The sequence below is a fragment of the Macrosteles quadrilineatus genome, unplaced genomic scaffold (genome assembly GCF_028750875.1).
Source record: "Macrosteles quadrilineatus isolate MER2022 unplaced genomic scaffold, UCM_ALF_1.0 Scaffold_3__2_contigs__length_128488019, whole genome shotgun sequence".
Classification (NCBI taxonomy): domain Eukaryota; kingdom Metazoa; phylum Arthropoda; class Insecta; order Hemiptera; family Cicadellidae; genus Macrosteles; species Macrosteles quadrilineatus.
The window spans coordinates 74,483,607-74,509,644 of NW_026542596.1; the positions used below are offsets into that span (position 1 = coordinate 74,483,607).

The 26,038-nt window shown below is 33.6% G+C and overlaps 1 protein-coding gene across 5 annotated transcripts in view; it reads left to right on the forward strand.

Annotated features, from left to right (window-relative positions):
- The window catches only part of LOC128988525 (uncharacterized), a 146,986-nt gene that overhangs the window by 1,218 nt on the left and 119,730 nt on the right, over positions 1–26,038 (forward strand). For all 5 annotated transcript variants that reach the window (XR_008490395.1, XR_008490396.1, XR_008490397.1 and 2 more), the window contains exons 2-3: positions 23,477–23,570; positions 25,211–25,280. Coding sequence is in view for 2 of the 5 variants with exons in the window: in XM_054409900.1 (XP_054265875.1) it covers positions 23,539–23,570; positions 25,211–25,280 (102 nt within the window). In the remaining 3 variants the exon portion in view is untranslated. The remainder of the gene's footprint in view (positions 1–23,476; positions 23,571–25,210; positions 25,281–26,038) is intronic.

Consider the following 26,038-nt stretch of genomic DNA (forward strand, 5'->3'; position numbering starts at 1 on the left):
CCACCTTACCCTATGGGGAAATTTTTTTCAAAATTATGCCAAAAAGTGCCAAGAACGTCTGTTCTTTTTCAGTCCCGCAAATTAATTCCTTCTATCTACAAAGAGTAAAAAAGATAAGAAATGTGTGCCATACCTAATTTACCCGTTCAACCCTAAGTACATTTTAAACCGCCATCTTGGATAGGGTGCAAAATTTTTTTTCAGACTTATCTTTGGATTTGTCTTCCAATGACCTTTAAAATGAGGGGTCACAAGATGGGGGTTGTCATTTGAAAATTTTTAGTTACCCCCCACCCCCCCTTGCCCTTAAGGGAATTTTTATTTTCAAAATTTGTAAAAAGTGCCTAACATTTGTTACTAATCAGCCCCGCAAAATTATTTCTTCTATCTACTATAGAAAAAAAGATAAAAAATGTGTTGATTTACATAAGTGTTCCGAGAGTGGAAACAGTCGCATGCGTTGGGGGATCTCCAGACTTCCGCTGTGCCACGAGGCTCAGATGTAAAGAGGAGAGAGATTTTTGCAAATCTAAATAAGCCTCTGTCAAATAGTCACTGAGATTACTGAGGATAGATGATTGCTGGCTGGATGGTAACGAGTTTTGTGACAAATTCAGCATTTAGATAATGCCATGAAGTAGAACAGAAAAGAATACGTACCATTGAGATTTGAGTTTCCTATTGTTTGTCAAATATTTACTCCTACTAGATAACCTGTTGCTCTAAATCGAGCAAAACTGCAACTTATAACAAAATATAATAATACCCCCGCCGCAGCAAACCTGCCGACTAAGCGAATTTCCATTTGTCTGAATTGATTTTCAATTAAATATATTTTAATAACATTAGGTTTAACGAGTACCTAGGTTTGCTGCTACAAGGAAACTAATAAAGTGTGTTTTTGAGTAAAATATTGATAGCTTAGTACAAAATAAATAAATTTGCCAAGGTTGATCAAAATATATTCATAAACAAGCAAACTACAACATTTGACAATTTTCTCCATAAGAATAACATGGGAATTTTAAATTTAAAATTTTTTTAATTTTCTCCGTTACTAATATTCGAACAAAAATACTTTTATATACTAAATTATTTGTTTTTTAAGCTCTTTAAAAAGGTCTAAAGAGAAATTGGGAAATTTTGTGTTTTGAGGGTCAAAAGTGAGAAAAACCAATTTTTACCCCATAAAACCCCCCGTAAAGCCCCGTTCCCATGGTCCGATCGTGCTGGTTCGCGAACTCATTCAAGTTTATCCCGCTTTACACCTTTAAACCAAATTTCATCAAAATCGGACAAAAATTACTCAAGTTATCGCGTTCACGGACGTATATATATATATATATATATATACACATATATAAAAATTTGAACGAATAGTGTTTTTGGCCTCTGGGGACATCAAAATGAAAAAGTAAATCGGTCCCGGGTCTAGGTCTTACCGTGCCACCTACGGTAATAGCTACTTCCCTATAGGGAAATTCGCTAAAATGTAATAAAATAATAAAGAACAAAAAACATGAACAGCAAACCCTCAATCATAGAGTTACTCTAAAGTAATTTCTATGACTGATTATAGAAATGTGAAAAATATTATGTTTTATTAAAAGTTATTAAGTAATCTACGGTACAATATTTAAACATAGATTTGTTCTCATACTGCTTTGGTTATGTCTTATCGTCTTATGTTCTGTAGGTGGGTGCCCTCTATGAGAACGTAGATGTCAACCACACACTGTAAAGTGAGCTTTTCAGACCTAATCTAGCAAGCTAAATCCCTCCCTTGACGCCAACCAGTACGACACGTACTATAGCATTGTTAAATTATTTTTACGATATGTTCTGTTTTAGGCGTGTTTTAAATTAGGTGCCCCAACCAAAGTCTCCGGTTGGGAACATAAGAGTGGATTTAACGACGTATCCAGAACGGATTCACGTTTGACATTATTAGTTTTTTAAAATATAAAAACAAAGATTTATTTGGCCAGGTGGTGCTCTGTTTTCAGCTTTAAAATAGCTGCGACATCTATACAGGTAGCATCATTGTAGCGAGGCAAGTCACTTCTTTTGTTTCTTTTGAGTTTGATGGTTTGATTTAATGTCAACAGATAGTGCCACCGTTCCCAAACTTTAGCCCTTAACTGTGCTTAAGTTATGCCCTTTCTTAATATTCTGAGACGTATTTGCACATCTACGTGAAAATACCTTTAATTTGACACCTCAAACGTTAAAATCCGTCAAGCCTTTATCGAGTTATGACTGTGAAAAGAAAACTGCTTGCGTATTAATATATAGATTGCGTATTAATATATAGATAACTTGACTTTTGTTGTTGTGGTTTAACTTAAACAACACGTGGTTTGTAAAAACATGTTGAATACTTTGAACTCAATTACTAATTTAAGGATCTCGTCATTCCTACGAATTTGACTTTAATACCTCAGTAATTATTGTAAGATGAGAAAAGTTCAAATTGAAGTTCAAAGTGAACTTGTTATTAAAAGTAAGTAGTTTGCATGTTTTACTGGCAACATTTCCCGGAATAGATATGTGTAGTGATTTTGTTTTAAAGTTACTGTGTTAGGGAAAATCAATCAAATAAACATGAATCTCAATTGCAGTTTAATACATGTCAAAAGTACTTCCATACCTGTTAGGGTTGTGTTGTTTGTTGTTGTGTGTTTTATGTGTTAGGTACAAAACGCTTGTCAACAAATTGGCATCGATCCTTGGTTGCCTCCTGGAACAGTTGCTCGAAATGTTTTTGGAATTCTTTTGAATCAACAACCGTTTGGATTGCTCCACTGAGATACTTCTTACGACTATCACGTTGGCCTTCAATAGGGTGTTCTTTAAGTACGGCTGACGGATCAAAAGTTGTCTTGGTAAATTCACTTATTTCACTCTCATTCCAGAGGAGATTGCATATTACATTCCCCGAATCTTCTAGCATCTCGAACTTGAGCCGTCTCATATTAATTGGTAAGTCAAAGTCTGCCAATTTATTTCGTTTACGAAACAATGCCAATGATGAACAGCAATCTAATTCCAGCATTGAAGTTGCCGTTTTACTCGACATGTGGAATGAGTTTACGTGCAAACCAGTTTTGAATCTAAGTCCATTCAAGATAAACTTATTATCTTCTTTGTCCCAATCAGGTCCTGAGATTGACAAAGACCATCCATTAATGCACCCACAAGCTTCTGTGGGTTCAATGATTCCGGGCTCGGAGAGCGTTTTTGAGTATTGGAATGTACCTGAGGTACTCTTCTTGTACGTTGCCGAAAGTAAGCTTCTTTTCACATTTTCAAACGTTTCATCTAGTGAAGTGTCAGCGGTCACTACCTGTAGAAAAACAAACAATGTTAACACTGGAAACATATTCACCTCTACCTCGTCCTATGTTGAATGAAGATATACAAAAACTCAGTATTTCAGCGGACTATCCAACAGAGCACACGATTAGTATTGCAAAATTTGAACTACCCAACTGTGCGAGGTATGTTTTAATGGTTCACACCTGTTTGATCTGTTAAGCAATTTTTACCTATAATTCGTTCAAATTAACATAAGCTGCCTGGGTGCATTTTAGTTGGTTTCAAAACATGTTTTCAAGAAAGAAAACTAAAATGCAACTCCCTAATACTTTTAAAATATATGTAGATCCACACCATAAAAATTGAAGGGATATTTATCTACCTCAATCATGTTTCAATTATTAAAAGTTGCCTCTTTAAAATCAATTTTCGTAAACCGTTTCGTTTCGCCGGTCTTGTTTTACAGATTTACTGTTATTAAACATCCAACTAAAGGATCAGCTGTTGGATTACAATTCATATTCAAACCGTTACAAAGAAAGTTGGATCGTTAAATGTGAACTCTAGAAATAGTTTAAAACCAAGGGGGGACGAAACCCGTGCGGAAATTATCTTTTTCGTTACCATTCGCAGGTGCGCTGGTTTATGAACTTTAAAATGACACCTACATCATTAAAGTCGGTTAAGTAGAACGGCAAAAAAAGGGGTGTTACAGACAAAATCATTGAATTTGATAAGGGTGAAACATTGTATGTATGTACTTAAACATTTTCAAGCTGATTTTGTTGTTAATACTAAAGCTATAAAGACAATCTAACTATCTATATCTTATCTTACTAATATTATAAATGTGAAAGTTTGTGTGTTTGTTTGTTTGAATTCAATCACCCATTAAATACTGGTCGGATTGGGCTGAAATTTGGTATGATGATAGCTCGCGTTCCCGATTAACATATAGACATATTCTTATATCAAAATCCTTTCGGGCTCTGTCCCAGTGGCTCTGAAGTCTCACATGTTAACCTTATGAGTTTCATATTCAAAATAAATTAAAGAATTTTGTCAGCTGCTTCAAGTAGGCCTACACAAGTTGGTTCTATGATATTCAATAGCATTATAAAGTTATAAAGTTTACCAACAGGATGCAGCACTATTAACTTTTTGAATTAATGACAACAGCTAATTTGAACCAAGCATCAACAAAAAGCTGTGATACATAATGAGAAATTTACTTTTTTCTATTGTTTAGGTACAGTGGTAGAACATTATAGCTATGGTAGATGAGCTATACTATAGTATACCGTAAATTAATAGAACCATTTTTTTTAAACCGTGTCCTCTCCCATTGCAAACTCAAAGCTCGAGTTAACTGCCATAATAAGTTTATGCTTATACGCTAACCCCGTACGAAGAGGGTTATTGGGATCAGAAGGTGTTATTGGAATCGACAAATACTAGTAGAGAACTTCTCAATCATACCATGCCTCCTGTATTGATGGAACGTCAACGATAAATTAGGATGCATACGTTACATGCATTTTCGTCGTCCATCAACCGTTTATATTACTAGTTTCACAATTTCATTTCTCCAATTTAAATAACTATTTAACTAGTGAGCGAAGTGGCACTTTTTACTCGCGTTACACATTATGTTTTCCTACAGATACTATAAAGCATATAAATAATTAGTCTTTCACACACTATACACTACGTAGGCGAGTGAAAATTTAAAAACGTACGTTTTCATGTCCCTGGCCTTTTACTTCGTAGATACTGGATTTGTAGTTTATTATTATGTGTTTTAATATTTTTTGGGACGGGGGCAACACGTTACACACATTTATATGGTTTTAAATAGGTTCTAGGTATTTTTTTCGTATTTTTAAAGTCTCGAAATTCACGACCATGACGTGTCCCTAGGGTACATTTTCCAACTTTCACGCTGTTTTTCGAGTAATTATTCATGCCAAAATATATAAAGCCATATTTTTATGTCATCAATGGTTATTAAACTTACAAAAAAGGAGCATATTATAATTTTATTGTCATTGCAGACTGACTACCATGACAAAATAAGTCTGTCCCTCGATTTGGCGTCACGACCATTTGGGAAAAATTTTCAACTTTGGAGCACGACAGTGGCAAGCCTGGCGTCGATGGAGTCAGTTGGTTTTAGAGACTAGTTCGGGGTGTACGTCAGGATTGTAGTGCCGGTCGTTTTGAGTTGAAAGGAGGAATTATAAGATTAATAAAGGAAAGATTGTGTTTTTTGTAATTTTGGTGTGTCCATGACCGTACGTAGTCATTCGATGAAGTAGACATGGTGTTAATTTTTGTTTATAAGATATTTCAATTGCTAGATTAACCTAGAAGTCCACTTTGTATCCTCGAACATGAGGTGCAGGGCTACCGCCAGAACAGAGCCAAATAACACGTAATTTCACGACCAAAGTTTCACGACCATCGCGGTTTTTTTCACGACCAATCCAGCCTTATGGATTATAGTGTGTTTGGTCGTGACAATAACTTTAATATAATTGTAAATTGAACAGTTTAGTTCAATTGAAACACACAGTTTTATTATAACTAACAGTATAATTGAAGGATTGTTTAGAAAGATTTAGATTATTCCAGACAATTCACGACCGTACTGATTGTCCCTGACCATCACGTTTATGATTTCTATCATAAAAATTTCAAAAATTAAAATATCGTCATATTTCAATGTTTTATAAACAAAAGAAGCACACCTCTATACAAACATGACGGTTTTTCGGGTCTCAGGTAAGTTTTTTCGGAGGTATACAAACTTAAAAAGATTTTATTGGCTTTTTTCTATTTTTTGAGTTTTTTATTATTTTTTTCTAGAAAGACCAAATATACCAAAAGTTCAGTGACCTTTTTATTGTATAATGGTCATAAAAGTAAATTAGTTCATAGCAAAACATAGTTATACAAATAATATTGACTATTTTTAATAATCATTTAAACGTCCGTTATGGTCGTGACAGGATTTTGTGTTTTTCTACTAAAGATGCTCTTAAAAAAGAAAACTACCAAAGATATTGCGTTACCATGGACATTTTATGAAACTTCAAATGTTAATGAAATAAAAAAAATTATAAAAGTTTTGAAAAAAGGGGAAAAATATTTGCAAAGTGCTTTTTCTGAAAACGTACGTTTTTAAATTTTCACTCAGGCCTAAACGTTGAACGAAATGGGAAACACTGCACCAGCTGATCGTAGTCGTAGTGTTGCCAACTTATTTTCAAGCGTACACGTATTACGTTCCAAATAAAAGCACGCCGTTTTGGGTTGTTTGGTTGGAATACTGGAGTGCGGCAAAAAAATGAGTATGGCAAAAGTAAGTAAATGCAGCAATTAGCTACTTCATCAGTACAAGGAAGCCCACTTTGTCAGGTAACCACAGGGAAATCTAATTTCCAAATCACGTGTAACGAATAACATTTAAAACAATTATCAAACATTCGTTAACCTACAATTAAATACAGAGATATTTGACACGTTTATTACACAAAAAGAGCCCATGCATAACCAACGGTCATGTAAAAAATCATATTAAATTTCAAGAGCCGATCAAAGATGAGCAATTAGCTTTACTGCCTTTGAACAGAACAGCTGGTACAAATAACTAAATAACTTGATTACAGAATGATGGTCAACAGTTCTACTGTCGGGATCCAATCCGAGGCGCTACTGTAATATTTACAGCAAACTACCAAACTGCTTTACCGCATCTGTTCTGGTACCAACGTACTCTCGTCACATACAATAATATTTAGTAATAATATAGAGCATGTGCTTGCGTTCTGGTAAAGTCAGCTTGTGGAAAACACGTGTTAAACTTATGGAAAATGCAAATTAAGCTATTCAAAATTAAAATTAAAATACAATGTTCCAATAAAGATCGATACACAGTTACGGCACCTCGCAGTTCTGTCACATCAGTCACGTCATAGTCAAAATAATTATTCTTTAATAGATAATATTCTATTGCGAAATCTACACTCATCCAGCGCATGACTTTAAGTCGCTAAGTCGGCGTCCGTCAGTCAATTTCAGATTTATTCACCGATATTTTTTCCGAACACCGTCAAATTTAAACCTACCATTAGGTATCAAATATACCTTACCGTTGAGTCCAAAGAAATCTGAAATTGACTGACGGACGCCGACTGAGCGACTATCCAAATACTGCAAGTGGACTTCATTTACGTGAACTAGACGTACCATTAATGCAGACTTTGAATATGTACTGCAAATAGGAATTCCAATGTAAACCAAAAATACAATTGATTTTGGATACTGCAAGTAAACATTCCATTGACATGAACCAGACGTACCATTGACTTTGAATACTGCAAATAGGTAATCAATATTTGTGAATCAAATGAACTATTACTGCGAGTAGACAATTAATTTACGATAACCACATGAAACATAGTCTTTGGATACTGCAAGTAGAAATTTAATTTACGAGAACCACATGAAACATAGTCTTTGGATACTGCAAGTAGAAATTTAATTTACGAGAACCACATGAAACATAGTTTTTGGATACTGCAAGTAGAAATTTAATTTACGATAACCACATGAAACATAGTCTTTGGATACTGCAAGTAGAAATTTAATTTACGAGAACCACATGAAACATAGTCTTTGGATACTGCAAGTAGAAATTTAATTTACGAGAACCACATGAAACATAGTCTTTGGATACTGCAAGTAGAAATTTAATTTACGAGAACCACATGAAACATAGTCTTTGGATACTGCAAGTAGAAATTTAATTTACGATAACCACATGAAACATAGTCTTTGGATACTGCAAGTAGAAATTTAATTTACGAGAACCACATGAAACATAGTCTTTGGATACTGCAAGTAGAAATTTAATTTACGAGAACCACATGAAACATAGTTTTTGGATACTGCAAGTAGAAATTTAATTTACGATAACCACATGAAACATAGTCTTTGGATACTGCAAGTAGAAATTTAATTTACGAGAACCACATGAAACATAGTCTTTGGTTCATGCAAGTAAACAATTCATTTACCTGAACCAGACTTATAATTTGACTTTGGACTTTAAAATACTGCAAATATGCATTCCATTTATGTGAACTAAACCTATGTTGACATTGGATACAACAAGTATATATCTCAATTACGAGAAATAGATGTAGCATTGACTTAAGAAAAGGATTGGATTAATATGCTAGCTCCACTCAATATTGCAAGCAACAACTGCATTGTACACCTAGTTTATTGGTTGCTTTGGCACCTCCATTGGTCAGAAGAGGGCTTAATAATTTAAAAAGATCATATAGAGTATGATCACTGAATAACACTATTATATTTACTTATTACTTTTTGTTATTGATTTTCCCCTATGGAGACAGTAAAGTGGTATTCATTCATAATTTGTAACCTAAGTAATGTAGATATCACAACTAATGTCTACCTTCCACTTCCAGGCTGCGATAGTAGCCCTTAACCAATTACAGTACCAATTTACCCCTGGACGTTAAATTGAATAAGGCGAACTCCTAAAAGGAAACCCATGTACCCTCTTACCTGATCCATGAAGTTAACTGGTTTGCAAGTCCACCTCTTTACAATACTAGAGTTAATCAACAGTATCAGCATTCTGATTGATTTTCTTGATTTTCAATTCAATCCTTTTTAATAACATTAGGTTTAACGAGTACCTAGGTTTGCTGCTACAGAGAGGTTAACAAAGTTTTTATAGTAAAACATTAATAGCTTAGTATAAAATAAATAGCTTCTGCCACGTTTGATCAAAATATATACATAAACAAGCAAACAACAACAGTTTACTTATCCTCCATAAGAATAACATGCGAATTTTAAATTTACATCTGTTTGAATTTTATCCGTAACCAATAATCATTTAAAAAAACTTCAATATTATTTGTTTTCAAGCTCTTCAAAATGGTCCAGAGAGAAATTGGTAAATTTTATGTTTTCAGGGTATATGTTACGTATATGAGAAAAAATATTTTTACCCCATAAATCCCACAATAAAACCCCGTTCCCATCGTCCGATCATGCTGATTCGCGAACTCGTATGAATAAACGTAGCTTTACACGTTGTACCAAATTTCATGGAAATCGGATCAATTTTGCTCGAGTTATCGTGCATATATATGAATGTGAACGGATTGTGTTTTTGGCCTCTAGGGACATCAAAACGAAAAAGATAATCGGTCTCGGGTCAAGGTCTTACCATGAGACCAACTGTAATAGCTTAATTCCCTATGTGGGAAATTCGCTTAAAGGTAAACAATAAACTTTAGGTAGTACAACGAGAATTGACGAAATCATAACCATCGTTTCTCTACAGTGTCAACAAATGGGATTCGTGGTAATAAAATCAAACCAATGTTCAGTGTAGGGGTATTTGTCCACCCCCCTCCACACCCCCCACAACCACCAACCCCCTACAAACATCTCACCACCTACTCAGCCTCTTGTACTGTATGTTCCAACACTCTAACCATATAAAGGCGCCCAAACCAAGCCTATCTGCAATCAAAATGTATTTATCGCAAGCAGTTAGGGTTCTACCATTGACTATATAGTTCTACTGAACACTGCATCTTCCAAATAGCGTTTAGAGCGCGGGACTTTTGCCTAGAGGCCGCAGGATCGAATCCGGCCAAACAAAAATGGAATTTAGCTTAGTGATTGACCATTGTCCAGTGCTTCGGAAACCATACTTTGTATGAATAAGGTGTGGGTTGTAGATGTTTATCTTAAAAAATAAAGGTCTGTCATGTTAGGTTAGGCTAGGCTATGTTAGGTTAGTTTAGGTTAGGTTAGGTTAGGTTTGGTTAGGAGAACTTTCTCTATAAAGAGTAAAATAACTTATCTAAAAGCCATAACAGTAAATAATTATTAACTGAAAGTTTTGCTTCACTCAGAGAGCAGATTGTCAAACATGGCTCATTCTTAACTACTATTTTAGTAGAAACTATTTTTCTTCATCCCACATTTCACGTTGTTTGAATTTAACAAGTTGTGATTGATTCTGATTTATTTATAAAGGTGTCTCACACAAAATTAGTAAAATCTTCAGATTAGTTCTCTGAAAATGTTTGCTTGTGATTTCACATCTCCAACTACGATATTGATGATAAATAATTGTTTGAATGCAACGTTTAAAAGGACGTTAAATAAATTCATTCTTAGCGTTCTGCAGTAAACAGACAATTTATAAGTCCTATAAAAGACCGCAAAGTGAATTAGATTTTTTAATTAGCTCTGAATTAGTTTTCCTGGTATCTTAAGCAATTTCTTTGGAAATATAGTAATACATTAAAAAACTTCAAAAGCAAACGTTAGGAGGAATTATTGTAGGCCTATCCTAATTTTGTGTATCGCTAATTTGACAGAAAACAATAGTTATTTTCCTACAGCCACCCGACAAAGTGGGCTTCCTTGCACTGATTATAGTACAGAAAGTTGCTAATTGCTGCATTCACTTACTTTGCCGCACAGTTTTTACTTTGTCTTTGTCACACACCAGTATTCCAACCAAAGAATACAAAACACCGAATTAGTCTTTCAAACACTGTACAGCATGTTTTTAGGTTAGGTTAAATCCAAACATTGACGAAATGGGAAACGCTGCACCAGCTGATCGTAGTCGTAGTATCTTTAATTGTTGCCAACTCATTTTCACGTATCACGTGCATAATAAAATCACGCTGTTTTGTGTTGCTTGGTTGGAATCACGAATCCTAGGATCATAAACATAAACAAATGACGTTGTTGGCCCGAATCCTATACTAATACATAGCATTATGTTTTGGCAGTTCCATTTAAGCAATGTTATACTATAATGTTTATTTTCGGGCCAAAAACGTAATTTGTTTATGTTTATGATCCATACTGGGTCTTTTCTAGTATTCGTGGTTGGAATACTGGTGTGCGGGAAAAACGGCGTAGCAAAAGTAAGTAGATGCAGCAATTAGCAACTTTCCGTGCTATGATCAGTGCAAGGAAGTCAACTTTGTCAGGTAACTGTGGGAAAAATCAGTTTCCTCTAGGATCAGTTTTGGGAACATTCAATACTTCGGAGGACGACTGTAACGATTTGATCGCCTAAATACCCGATTACATTGGCTACTAGCAGACATGCTTTTGTGTGTAAATGCCGCGTAGGGCTGGGCTAGCGGCACGAAGGGAGGGCGGGCCATGCTATTGTCTTGTCTGAATTTTCATATCTCGATCAGGAACAGGTAAACCGCTTACGTATGAGCCAACGATCCGAAACGAAAGAAAATAGTGCGCACGTTTATAAAACATACTTGGTTTATACTTTAATCAAAACAAACGCGAAATAATTAAGTTTTTTAAAGCCCCTAGAAGAATTAGTTTCAAAATAATTTGGAAAGGTAATAGTCAACAGTTTTACTAGAAACTGATTGATGAAAAAAGATTCATAATAAAATATATTTTTGATCGATTTTATTCATACTGAATATCTTCATGGGTTTCAAAGAAAATAATCGTATTTTTACATCACTTATTAAAACTTATTAAAACATGAAATATGTAGTAGGCTGTTGGAATTCCAGTCAATCGAATACTTTACTGTGTTTATTTAAGTTAGGAAACTTTGGTTAACTTAGTGGTTCGCGTCTCGGACTTCAGTGTAGGAGGTACGGGTTCAATTCCCGAAACATAAAAAAAAACTTTACTCTCACGTCACGTTGACCTCACGTAAAATGCCACCGGCGTAGAAAAAAGAGCAAAAAGTAGTTTGGAAATTATCAAATGAAATCGCACTCTACAAACCGGACTCGATAGAATTTAATAATTTAGATCAGCGCAATCTGTCGGTGGCTCACATCAACTACGACGATTTTGACAAATTTAGCATGGGAATGGAATGTCTAGGTAGTAGCTAAACTATATAATTTACATTGGGGAGCAAGCTGGTCTGGTAGACCCTGAGGTCCTGGGTTCAAATCCCGCCAATCATCATCATCTATATACAATGTCCCTACTAGCTTTGACTATTAATACAACAAATTTCTGTATCCAATAGTCAATGCTACTAGCTAATTTGAAATGGTTATAATAAAGGAGTATGTTAAATAACAGATCCTTGTATAAGTTGTTAACATATTATTTAGAATCCTAAATTATATTCAACTTTTTAATAAAAAAAAATGAAGTCTATACTCCAACAAAAAAAAAATATATTAAGCACTGAACTATTTATTTTACCATTCTAATATAACACGAGACTTGAAGGAACATTTAGTTTAACCTAAATACTCGGCGTATTAATTTAATTGCATAAAACGTAATTAATTTCCTGCGGAGGAAAGGGGAGATGATATAATATCCTGTTCCTCAACTGTCTTAATTTGTCATTTAAATTAAACCCCCACAACAATCTCACAGGGTAATTTAATGACTCTAATAACTTAGTCGACGAGATTAAACATTGAACTTAAATTAATAATTATACCTTATGTTTTATTTTAAAGATATATGCAAAATTAAAACGGTACATCTCAATTCTTGAAACTAAAAATATATAATGTGTAATCTACCCAAGTATAACTATAGATTCTTGTTGTGTAGTAGCTAAACTCTATAATTTACATTATTGGAGAGCAAGCTGGTCTGGTAGACCCTGAGGTCCCGGGTTCATATCCCGCCAATCACCATCTAAGGGTCTGAAGTAATGTAGTAATTAACTCATGGAATGTATAGCGCTCTTTAAACAAATTGATTCAAGAATATAAGAAATTTTCAAAATTGTTGCCATTGATACTTGACCTATACAAAGACGTCAAAAATGAATTGTTTGAATAAGTACCTAAAATCCATACGTTATTAAAGAGGTTGTCGATGGCAAAAATTGCTTCCTTTTATACATGCTAAACAAAAAAAGTTTCTAAATTTATTTTGTGGTAAAGGATGCATTAATCGGTGCTTGCGTGCAGTGATGCTGTAACACTACAGTATTCTGATGTTCGGTAGGCTTTTCACTAGTTGTCAACCATACTCAGCGCCTGGCACAACCATATTGATCCGGTTGTTCTGTTGTAAAATACATTTTATCCATTCTTTTACTAAACGTCATATAGTAAACTGAAGCAAGGTTTTATTTCACATTTAGAATGGCATGTTTAAAGTATTCAATGTAAGAGACGGGAAGTACAGTGCGTTTCAAAATGAAAGAGCAGACTTGTTTATTTCTTCAAACCTATTGCATTGGAAAGAGTAAAGAATTAAATGTCACATTAGCTGATCGCCACTTTTTATTAGTTTCTGACACTTTAATAATTTTGTTAGAAAAATTACAATTCAAAGAAAAGTCATTTTATGTTTTGGAAGTTTTAAAATTTGAATCATTGATTTAAGTGTAACGAAAATGTAAGAGAACAAAATGTTGGATGGTAAAATAATAACAGGCAATCAGCTGATACAACAATGAAACTCGTTATCTGGATGGTCTGTTCAATGCCACATGAATCATGCAATGACGATTAATACCCCCAACGCAGCAAACCTGCAGACTAAGCGAATTTCAACTTGTCTGATTATATTTCTACTAAAATATTTCCATAAATAAGACATAGGTTATTTATTCCCTATTTAAATAACATTAGATTTAACGAGTGCTTAGGTTTGCTGCTACGGGGAAGGTAAAAAGTGTTTTTGACCATACGTCAATAGTATAGGATGAAATAAATAAATTTGCATAATGTTATCAATATCTATATCTATAAAAGAGGAACTATGTATGACATACATTGTGTGTGTGTGTGTGTATATATATATATATATATATATATATATATATATATATATATGTGTGTGTATATAAGTTATGGAGTCCGAAACCGCTCGACAGATTGTAATGAAACTTTCAGGCATTATTAAGCATCTTTCAAGGATGGTTCGAGTGAAGTTTGGTGCAGATCTGTCAAAAGGGCTCTGCCCCAGAGGGTTTTAAGTGGGCCAATGTCAGACTTTTTGATCTACAATGTTTACAAATAAATATAACTAGTGTACCTGTTGCTCGAATTCGAGCGATTGCGAAGCATTACAGGCGAGTCAAAGATTATGGAAATACTCACGATCTACGCAACAGTTAGATATAATCAAAATCTTTTGTAAATATCTTATCTTTTTTCAAAAAGCTTATCTTGTTTTTTTAGTGTAAAAAAAACATTATTTCTACTTCTTCTACTTGGTTGTGTTATATGACTTTTTCTATGTTTCCATTGTTTGCAAATCGGTTATTTCAATGATTGCTCAAGAAATGTAGCACGGTGTTAATTCAGTTTTATTTTTAGCCTATATCAAATTGTCCAGAATTTCTCGTTTTTTCCATTGTAATAATTACACCAACCCAAGTTTTGTCTACAGATGCAATATGCCAAAGAATATCACCTACGTACAATCTCCAAGAAGTGGTAAAAAAGGCAGAAACCAACCCATACAATAGATATAAGTTAACTCCATAAGAAATAATTTTTAAAGTTACTGTGATATTAGGATTTTCCACTGATTTGGTAATAGAACATTATATTGCAAAACATGACACAATGCAGAAGAAAATCAATTTTAAAATCAGAAAAATCCATTGCAAATACTGTACTTCATTTTGACAAATTCAATAAATCACAATTTAAATATTAACAGCTGTTGCATTAAAAAGTAGTGTAGAATTATGCATATCGTCGTAATGTAAACAAATCTGAAGAGGCAACTTTAAAGGCTTCTGGGGCAGAGCCCCAAGGGAATTTACCTCATTCCTCTTTTAATGGCTCATCTACAGACTAAGACATTTCTTTAGAGACCCCTACCAAGTTTCTACGCCCAGCCGTTCTCTCAAATTAGCTGTAACAAAAACCCCGTTTTCCTCCATAAGAATAACATGGGATGGGAATTAAAAGGCCACGGGGGCAGAGCCCCAAGGGAATTCACCATGTTTTTCTTTTGATGGCTCATCTACAGACCAAGACCTTTCTTTAGACACCTCTACCGAGTTTCTACGCCCAGCCCTTCTCTCAAAATAGCTGTGACAAAGAAAAACAGTTTCAAATTAATATATAGATTTAAAAGCAGATGTTTACTTTCACCAACTGTTTTGTAGGTTTGAATAATTACAACATTCTGTATTAGCATTAGTCATGATTTGAAATAGTGCCACAGTGTTTCTACAGAGTGCAGCACAGAAAACTATTTTACTTTTGAATAAGTCCAAATGTATTAAACCCCAATCGCAGCCCACCTGTGCACTTAACAACGTTAAAATTCTCCAATGTTAAATATTAAAACATAAAAACTTTTATCAAAGTATTATAAACAATAAAAGGGATGACTTTTTAAAATTTATGAAAACAGCTAATTTGCAACCAAGAGGTGAGTGAGCGTAGCGAACGAACATCAACCTGGAGGCGAGTTAGCGTAGCTAACCTGAAAACAAGTGAGCACAGCGAACGAGCTCCAACCTAAAGGTGAGTGAGCGTAGCGAACGAACATCAATCGGGACGTGATTGAGCCATGCGAATACTTATGAAGTTAAACGGTGCAAAGCCCGTGGGTACAGCTAGTATATCCATAAACAAGTAAAGTACAACAATTTTCATTTTCTCCATATAAGAATAACATGGGGATTTTAAATTACACTATTTTTGAATTTTCTCCGTGACAGTTAGGCATACAACAGCGCTTCAATATACTAAATCATTTATTTTTTTAAGCTCTACAAAACAGTTTAGAAAGAAATTGAATTTTTTTTGTTTTTAGGGTCAAAAATGGGAAAAATCCATTTTTACCCCATAAACCCCTGTTCCCATGGTCCGATTATGCTGGATCGCGAAATCGTTCGAATAAATGTAGGTTTACACGTTTGTACTAAATTTCATCAAAATCGGATCATTTTTGCTCGAGTTATCGCGCTAACGGACACACACACACACATATATATATATATATATATATATATATAATCGGTCCCGCGTCCAGGTCTTACCATGAGTACTACGGTAATAGCTTATTCCCTATATGGGAAATTCGCTAGAAAGTTCAACGTAATAAAACACGTAAAATCTCCTCTTTCATTTTTAAGATTTTTAAACTGTCCATAGAAGTTTCGAAAAATAAAATTAATTCTTTACGGTCTGTAAAACTCTAATTTAGAGCGAGGAATAGTGATCAGCTGATTTCCCTCTCCAAATTGTTTTACTTTCCTGGTTATTAATTAGTTCTCCATTTACACACTACGCACGCTAGTGTTTTACGGTTTATTTTAATGATTTAAATCAGCTGTTTTCATTGTTGCACAATCCAAACGTATACAGACTTATGTATTAGTTTGTTTTGATGTGATTTAGCATAGTGCGTGATTGAAATTGATCAAAATGTCTAACATTCTTCCATTCTTGATGATTTGATAGAAAAAGCTCTAATGATTAGTAAAAACCTTCCACCAGAGAAATCACGGGGAAAATATGAAGAGGAATAAGTTTACTCGGTTAATCAAATGCCATTTAAATATGGAATAAATCTGAAATTATTTAAGTGAAATTCCACTCAGGCAAATGGAAATGTGTTTAGTCTACAGGTTTGCTGCGGAGGGGGGAATAATAAATTAATCAATTCATTAAAGTACTAGACTTGTGTAATTTACCTAAACAGTACCTAACGCCAAATATTATTGCTAAAACAACACACAAATTCGCAACTTCGACATAAAATTCTTTCTAGAGTTTGTAGTCAAAACTTACGTAGTAAAAAGGTTTTTATCCTTCTTCTCATAGCATAGCTAATGTGAATGAATGAATGAATTAATTATGAATGAATGTCTTATAGCCAAACGTTGATCATTCACCGAAGAAACTTACTATTGGAGCAGTTTCAAAGGACAAAGTTCACTTCCAAGCGGGATATGATTAGAGTAATGTTCATCTAAGGATTATGGTCCCAAGTCATGCGATGAAAATCAATGACTAAATCTGTCAAACATTCCTAGTTTCCTGCTTGAAGCTCAAACTACAGATTTTTGTGTCTTGTCATATGATCATATGGGGTTGTAATATGGAGGTTATATTGTTTTGTTTTATGAAACCTTAAGGATCATCAAATACTTGTAATTTATTGATGTTATAGCCTCCTGAAAAAAATGTAAGCTGTGTAGTATAATTTTCATTATTTCTGGATTTTTATGTTGGAATCACCCTATAAATCAATTTGTTACTTTTTAAAGACATTGATTTGTATGTTAACAGTATACAGGGGGTCCTGTAGGTAAACATCCAAATTGTAGGAATTGGTTTTTGTGGGTCAGAATAAAAAATTAATGAAATTTCCCCCAAAATCCTTTGTTGACCAGATATCTGCCATTTAGTTTTCTACATAAACAACCGATATTTATGTAAGTTTGTACCTATGTATAATAAAGTATAAAAGAGACCTATGTTAGGGGAAGAATTAAATTCGACCTACTTGATAAATAATTTAAAATTGTTGCCGTAATATTTTTTATAACTTGAATTATGAAATAAATAGCGTAATGTGAATTATGAACTTTTACGAATTATGAAATTTTATTTGGAAATGTTAGATACATTTTTATTTAGTATTTAAGATTTGCTTTCAGGTACCAGTTAAATAAGATGAACAACAAATATATGATCATTCTATTTACTTTAATTATTTCCCTCGACGTCGACGACCAGATCTTGCTGAATATACAGAGTCAAAAATACAAAAAAAATCAGTTGTAAATGATGGCAAAATAAAGCTACGCTAGGGATGGACGAGACTGGATTGTAAGTTCGAGACGAGATTCCTTTTTCTCATCATAATTTGAGACAAGATTATATATCTCATTATCATCGGGAATTATTCGTTTAACATACAGTAAAACCCATTATATCCAGTGTAGACGGGAAGGGTCATAACGGATAAAAGAAATACCGATTTTTGAGATGTACACAATTGAAAAACGCATTCAGAAAGTCTCTGCAGTACCCGCAATACAGGAGCGCGTTGTTGTCGCGTTTCTTATACTAGGGTTGCTTTCAGAGAGGTGAAAGCCAGTTGAGCGGAACAAACGTGATTTGATATTTGTATAAGTAACTAAATGTAAAAAAGTCAATAGATGTACTAATGCTGGTTTTATTGATTAAAATTATAATAATTCAGATTTGTTTTTACTACATATTGTTATTCAGATACCTCTTCCAAAAGTGCATTATGGTAGTTTTGACCAGGAAAATATTACAGTAGTTGGAATCTGGTATTAACATCCAAAAAGGGCATTAAAGTATAAAAAAGAGAAAGGAAATTTAACATTCAAATTCAACTGTAGCGTACAACAAAAACAATGGACTTCATTTTTCTTCCTTACAATCGGTTAAAGTAGGCTATATTAAAGTATAAAAAAAAACAGCAACTATTAAAAAAACGAGTATTAAAAGTATTACAACAGGAGGGGAAATTTGACATTTAAATTCAACTGTGCAACATAAACATTGCTCATCATTTCAACCCCTGCAATCGGTTAAACTCAGCTTTCTTTGCTGGAAATAATTTATGATTGTTAATACCAACTATTCTTGATGGAGGATATGATTGTAATGTAACTGGAATGTAGGTCTTCTACCATTATTAGGACGGCATTTTAATACTGTCCTTAATAATACCATTGGCCATTGGATACAGAAGATTTTGATGAAAAAGCTGGTTACAAATTTAACATGGGGATGGAATGTTTAGTTGTATTGATAGTCAAAGATAAAACATAGGCCTACGAAAAATGTAGGGCTATTTTAATGTAAGACTCAAAAGTAAAACACCTTTAAAAGACTAAAATGAACTGAATTATCAATCATGTATTTCAATGTGTAAAAACTGCAAAAAGACTTACTTATTGAACAATAAAATAAGATGGCTGAAATGTAGGCCTAAACATAAGTAATAAGTAAACATCGCATTCAGCCACAGCCACCTCTAATACTGTATTAGAGGTGGCTGTGATTCAGCTGATTTAAGTGAAAACAGAATAATAATGAGCGAGGTGAATAAAAACTAGAGAACTCTCCCACTTGTATTATTTTGAGTGAATACTTGTCAGCAAGTGAATAAAGGAAGAGTTCACTTTCACTACAAGGGAACCATTTTCTGATGCAAGACAACTCTTAAAAACATGTGAATAAAGAAAAAGCAAACACTTGTCTAGAAAGAGAACACTCTTAGATTTACAAGTCTGGGTCAACCCACACTTGTAACTGTTCACTTGCCTAAAATTACTGCTTTCATGCATATTCGTGAACGAAAACAATATGGGATTAGAAGAAGTATAAGCCCTAACAAGTGCAAACAATTACTCAGATTTGAGGATGCAAGTGTAAATTACATGTCAGATTATTTTTTGAATGATGTTGTTGAGAATCGAGGTGGAGCTCTGTCGAAAAGGGAAAAGATAGAAATTTTCTTAAGATACTTGAGTGGCCCTGGGTATCAAAGTGGGGTAGCTGTCGATATTGGAGTTCACCGAACTACTGTGAACAATTGTTATATCAGTAAATGTAAATAGGTTTCTGTAAATAAATATGTCTGTTTATTAATAATGAATTTATTTAATTGTTATACAAAACTGAAACTACATAATTTATTTTCATTACGTACTACAACTAAAAAAAATGTTCTCTTTAACGATAACAAACCATTAGTTTAGATAAGTAAATATTAAAATGAATACTATGTATCTATTTTGTTGCACCAAACTTAACAACGTATGTTCTTTTGATAACAAACTATAAAAACGTCCTAATATCCTAAATCTGATTACTTTGGCCGCAAAATTAAGCTGTTGCAAACATTTAAATTGCCCAAGTTAAATTGTTTGTTTTTATTATGAAAAACGAGTGTTCTCTTTAAAACACAAGTGTTCTCTACAAGTGATCACTTGCCGGCGCAAGAGGGAACCCTCCGTACCACAAGACAACTCTCGCGAGTGAACTCTTGTGTTTATTCACATGTTATTTAAGAGTAGACTAGACTTGCTTAGTGAACACTCTCAAGCTATCACTTGTTTTTATTCACCTCACTCAATAAGAAGGGAAGTCATGCCTTAAAAATACAATGTAGATAATATAATTAGAAATTATATTATCTACATACTTCTGGACAAGCCTAGACGATTATCCATACCTTGGTTAAAAGTGTACTTCTATAAGTCCAGGTAATTAATTATTTACTTATTACGGTTGTAACTGGACGTATGTATAGTCAGTGGCTTGGCAATCAAATAACAGTATTTATATAGGATAGGCTACTGTTGTCAACATTTGAAATTACTGAATTGTTACCAAATTACTGTTTCACAAAACGCAGATTCCATTTTCAGCCGAGCCACTAAAATGAGGATTTGCCTAACAATTATTAATATTACAGAATAGTATTTAATGATATACAACTTTTCACATTTCATAAATTATATGTTGGTTTTGCTATGGTCAAAGGTCTAAATCCAAATTTTCTTTTCATTTGGTTTTTATGTAGTAATTTGCTAGAATCATTGACTTTATATAAAGTCAATGCTAGAATACAGTAAATGGTTTGTTAAGACCATATGCAAACATTTTTGAAATCGTTTCCCCGTTTAACCAACTATTCCAAAAGATAAAATTTATATGGTGCAACACAAAATACTGTAAACAACTCGATCACCTACCTATAACCTACACTTTACCTCCCTAATCTAACCTTACTTCAAAACACTTAATGTAGTCACGAATACTCATAAACCCCGACCTACCTTCCCCACATGCCTAAATTAGATCAGTGTTCAATCTGCGTTTTATTAATAAGTATAATAACTTACTGCACCGTTGATGTAATTCAACATAATATAACCTGTGATGTATTATCGGATTAAATATCGATTTCGATGCGGTTCGATATATCGCTTATTTAAATCCTGATTTCTAACATTGGCTGTTTCTAATCAGCTGGCAACACAAATATAGGTTCCTAAGAAAGTAGTCACTGGCCCGTATCCCTCCGCTCCTTGTTTATGCTCCGCGCATTGAGAAAGTAGTTCCGTATATTTTCTCGATTTTCAGTGAATTCCGTGCCTTAAAAAATGTTTTAACGGCATTTTCTTGTTTATTAAAATCATTGGAATGGTTTAAAAACGTTTAAAAGAAAAGTCTAGAAACTTCAGAAATACGTTATGATTCTCTTGTTTACATTTTTCTTGTAAACAAAAAACTGTCATATGGCTACTTTAGTCCCATAAGCCTAATGTTAAAATTTGGAAATTTTAAGTTCGTTTTAAATTGCATTAGCATTATCTAACTGAAATTTGTTTGTTTATTAACCATCTCACTATTAGTCTAAGTAATCTTGTTAAGTTTAGCTGAAATGTGTTCTGCCGTTATTGAGTGATGTTGCTTTATTTGTTGCATTGAAGTTGATCCCAAAGAGCTACGCTCGCTTCGCTCGCTCCGCTCAATGAAGGCGTTCTATTTTCATTTTTTTATCTCGTATCGAAAAAGTCTTAGAGAAATTCAATCTCGCTCGAACTAAAGAGATTATTTAATCACGGAAATTTCTCGAAAACTCTAGACCCCTCCATCCCTAAAGCTACCCAAAGCGTGCCTCATTTTATTTTTCTCAAAAATTTAATTTTTGATTCTTTGTTTTCTTTATAGCACTCTTGATCAAACCATTCCTCAAAGTTTGGTTGTTTACTTTTAGGACATCTTGTATGTTTAAACCATAGACAAAAATATTTCATTCTTTTTGTCTATGGTTTAAATGCAGGATAAAATTGTATTTGAAAGTTAACCTTAAATAAATGGGGGATTCCCAAGCATTGAGAGGAGAGCAGCATTCCCTCTCTTCTTGTTATAAGTACCTTATTTAAATAGGGGTTTTGAATACCCAAGAATAAACATACTGAACATAATAGTTGATGTAGTTTTAACATTCTCTAAAATATGAACAGTCAATTATAATATATAAGAAACAATTGAGGAATCTTGTAATTCAAGACGCTAAAACAACTCTAGATAGTAAATATGAGTATTCCAGAATGACATTGACACTTCTCAGTACATTAAACATATTATGTGAGGGACGAGTATTCAATAAAAAGTTAAAAGTTACTGCTAATTGGTGCCATTGCCAGAACCATTTATTAACGAAATAATTCTCCAGTAAAAATTTTTTGGGTAGACCTGACAAGGATCAAGAATGAGTTTGATCTGGGGGAGGTTTGAAGAGCCCCCAGCAAAAAGGGGGGGGTTTTAAAATGTTAGTGCAAAATAATTAGCCCAGTGGTCAAAAAGAGCTGGGACCTTCAAAATACTACTGACTTCTCTGGGGGACATTTTGTTATTTTCTTCTAGGGTAACACCATAGATAAAAGGAGTAGACAGAACTTTTATCTACGGTAACACTATATACTCAGCTTCATTTGTACTTTCTCTCCATATACCATAGTTACCGTATGGTATGGATAAAATATTGTTTTAGTCTACATTTTCGAGTTTGACTTTTAAGTGTATATATATTCGTTTTGGTCCCACCTGAACACAAAAAAGTTTTCGAAGTGATGTCTGTGTGTGTATGTCTGTCTGTGAGTGTCTGTATGTGTGGGTGTGTACAGATCTACAGACCACACCTGTGATCCGATTTTGATTAAATTTGGTATATCTAATCCATAATATCTTCAGGTGTTTTCACCACTTTCATTGAAATTTAGATTTTTAATGGTGATTTTTCATTGAAACCCGATAAAATAACGGAAAACAGAGTTTTCTCAAAAATTGCTCACACGGTTTTGATAAGCATGTAGTATGTTATGGCCCTTTAAATTCTGAACAAAATTGTACAACCCCCAAATCCGTTAAAAATTACAGTTTAAAAGTTATTGCAACTTTTGTGATTTTCCCTTTATCAAAGTTACTACCACAACCGTTTTAGGTTGTTGAGAAGCTATTGGGAAAATGTATGTCAAATTGTTGATACCGTTTATTTTTCTTTAGAATATAAGAACAATTTAAACGTAGGCTATAATGTTATGTTTATTGTGATATCAATCAATAATGTCGGGTTTCAGGTGGGCGACAAGAAGTGATGACAACGGGGCCCAGCTCAGAAGCGACATGTTGAGGGCAAGGCATGGGAAACTGCCTTTCCACATGTGCCAAAAGGTAACAGGTTCAAAACCTAACAAGGCATAATCCGTACCGCACTCTAAGCATACAAGATGTTTTTATAAAATATAATATGTTGGTGAATAATAATGTGTAGTTAAAAATAGCCTAATGCGGGAATTTGTTTAGAGAAAAGGATCACAAGTTATTCAAAATCATAATTACATAGCATAAAAACGTACTAGTATATAAACTTTCCATCTATATTAGTTTTAAAAGGAAAATTAGTGTAAATCTTTTCTAAAATTTAAAATTTAAAGCATACAATGATGAATCTTTTAGAGTGATACTTCCACTGATGATGGAAACTTATACAAAGGCTTTCTACTTTTGATACAATAACACATCAGCTGTAAAATAATTACAGCTAATTTGAATCGATATACAATAATAAGGGGTTTCTTTGATACAACCCTTTTCCAGCCGTCCTACTTATATTAAAACCAATTTTCACAACTAAGCTAACATAATCTTGAAAAGGTAATATTGCATATTGTACTTATTTTGTCTTGGCAACATTTTGTTTTGGACCCTATTAAACCTCGTAACCAATAATGCAAGCCAGATATTCCAAAATGAAAAAAAAAACAACCATAACCATCTAAATATATCTTTATAAAAGAGGAAGTTTGTATATATTTGAACGTTATGGACTCCGAAACCACTCGACGGATTGTAATGAAACTTTCAGGCATTATTAATTATTATTCAAGGATGGTTTGTGTGAAGTTTGGCGCAGATCCGTCAAAAGGGCTCCGCCCCAGTGGCTCTGAAGTTTCCCATGTTAACCTTATGAGTACTCATATTTAAATGGAATTAAATAGGTTTACCAACAGGGTGCAGCACTATATATATTTTTTAATTTATGACAACAGCTAATTTGTACCAAGCAGAAACAAAAAGCTGTGATACATGGAATGGATGGATTATTTACAGTTATGTTTATGTAGCCAGTTATTACTAATAATAAATTAATAAGAGTCTATCTACATACAGCAGATCTAGGGAACATAATAATTGTCTCTTCCTCAACTTGACCCACGGGTATGCGGCTAGTAGACAATAAAGGCACAATAGCAATTAGTAATTAGGTTAACTAGAAGCAAGAAGTAGGGCTATCATACTTGGCTAAGTGGGTTTTGCTTAGGTTTGGTACATTTAGTAAACATCTAACTCGATCTCATCATAACTATGCTTCTTATTACACTGTAAATTCCAAAGTACAGTAAATCATCTAAAGTAAACTTCTAAAATCACCCTAACCATTTCAACTAAAGGTTATTAAATTTAGTACCTGGTACATGAAACTATTTTTTAACCCTTTACAAAAAAAAGTTGTTACCATATCGCAAAATTGTAACTTACAATATATCAAAATGTAAAGACATTTCAAAAAACATGTTTATTTGATAAGTGAATGTTATTTTTTGAAACCTCAATAACAAGTCACCCTTGATAACTAGTGTAATTTTCAAACACCTACCCTTGATTTTATACTACCCCTAATATCATTATATAGCTTGTAAAGCTCATTACAGTCATTTAAATCTTTCAATCCATATTAAATCCATAAGATAGGGATTTTTGTATCATACCACTTATTATTGAATGTTGTGACATTAGTTGTTGTGTTCCAGTTCAGAAACATCGCAGGGAGCTACTGCACAGACTGGGGAAGTGATCGAGCTGAATACAACAGAGGTTCAGGTAAGTCTACAAGTTGGCAGAGTAAAGAAAAATTGTATATCACTTGTCGAGGAAAATCTTTAATACAGAAGGTCTCCTTGTGTAAGACCTAAGACTAAGAGGTTATGTTGATTTCTTAAATTGATGGATCTAGCTAACTTGGACTTTGTCCTACTATAAAAGCCATTTCAAGTGAGCAATTTCATTTAAGAGGGTTGCTATGGTCACTTAAGCATCTAAGATTAATGGGTAGCATGAATCAGTGAGAATAATAAACAGTCGTATTCTTTTATGGGTCTTAATAATTCCAACACAAAGTAGATTCAAATAAAGATTTATTGGTATAAACATTTCATTCATCACCATGAATGTGACCTCATTCTGGAAAAAGCGGAAGAGAGTAGAAATAATACTTCTACTTAGCATAGAATAGCAGTTACATAAAATAGTAATATCATATAGGTACACATGTACATAACAAACAGTTTGTACTTTGTTTGGACTGCTATCTGGTCGGTTTATCTATTTAAGACTTTTTATTTAAAATACTTAAAACTATTTGACTACAAGATTTAACAATGATTTTGTTTTTATTAGTTGTGCAACAACTTTTAGACATCCTACTATAATATTTGTTTTCTTGGGCTATCTGCAGAAAAAAAAACACCATGAAATATTAAACTGCCATTGATTATTGTGATTTTTAAAACCCAAACTCTAGGACATTACTCCCATGCTCTAGTCTTCCCCACTGCCAGATTGAAAATTTAAAATTTCCA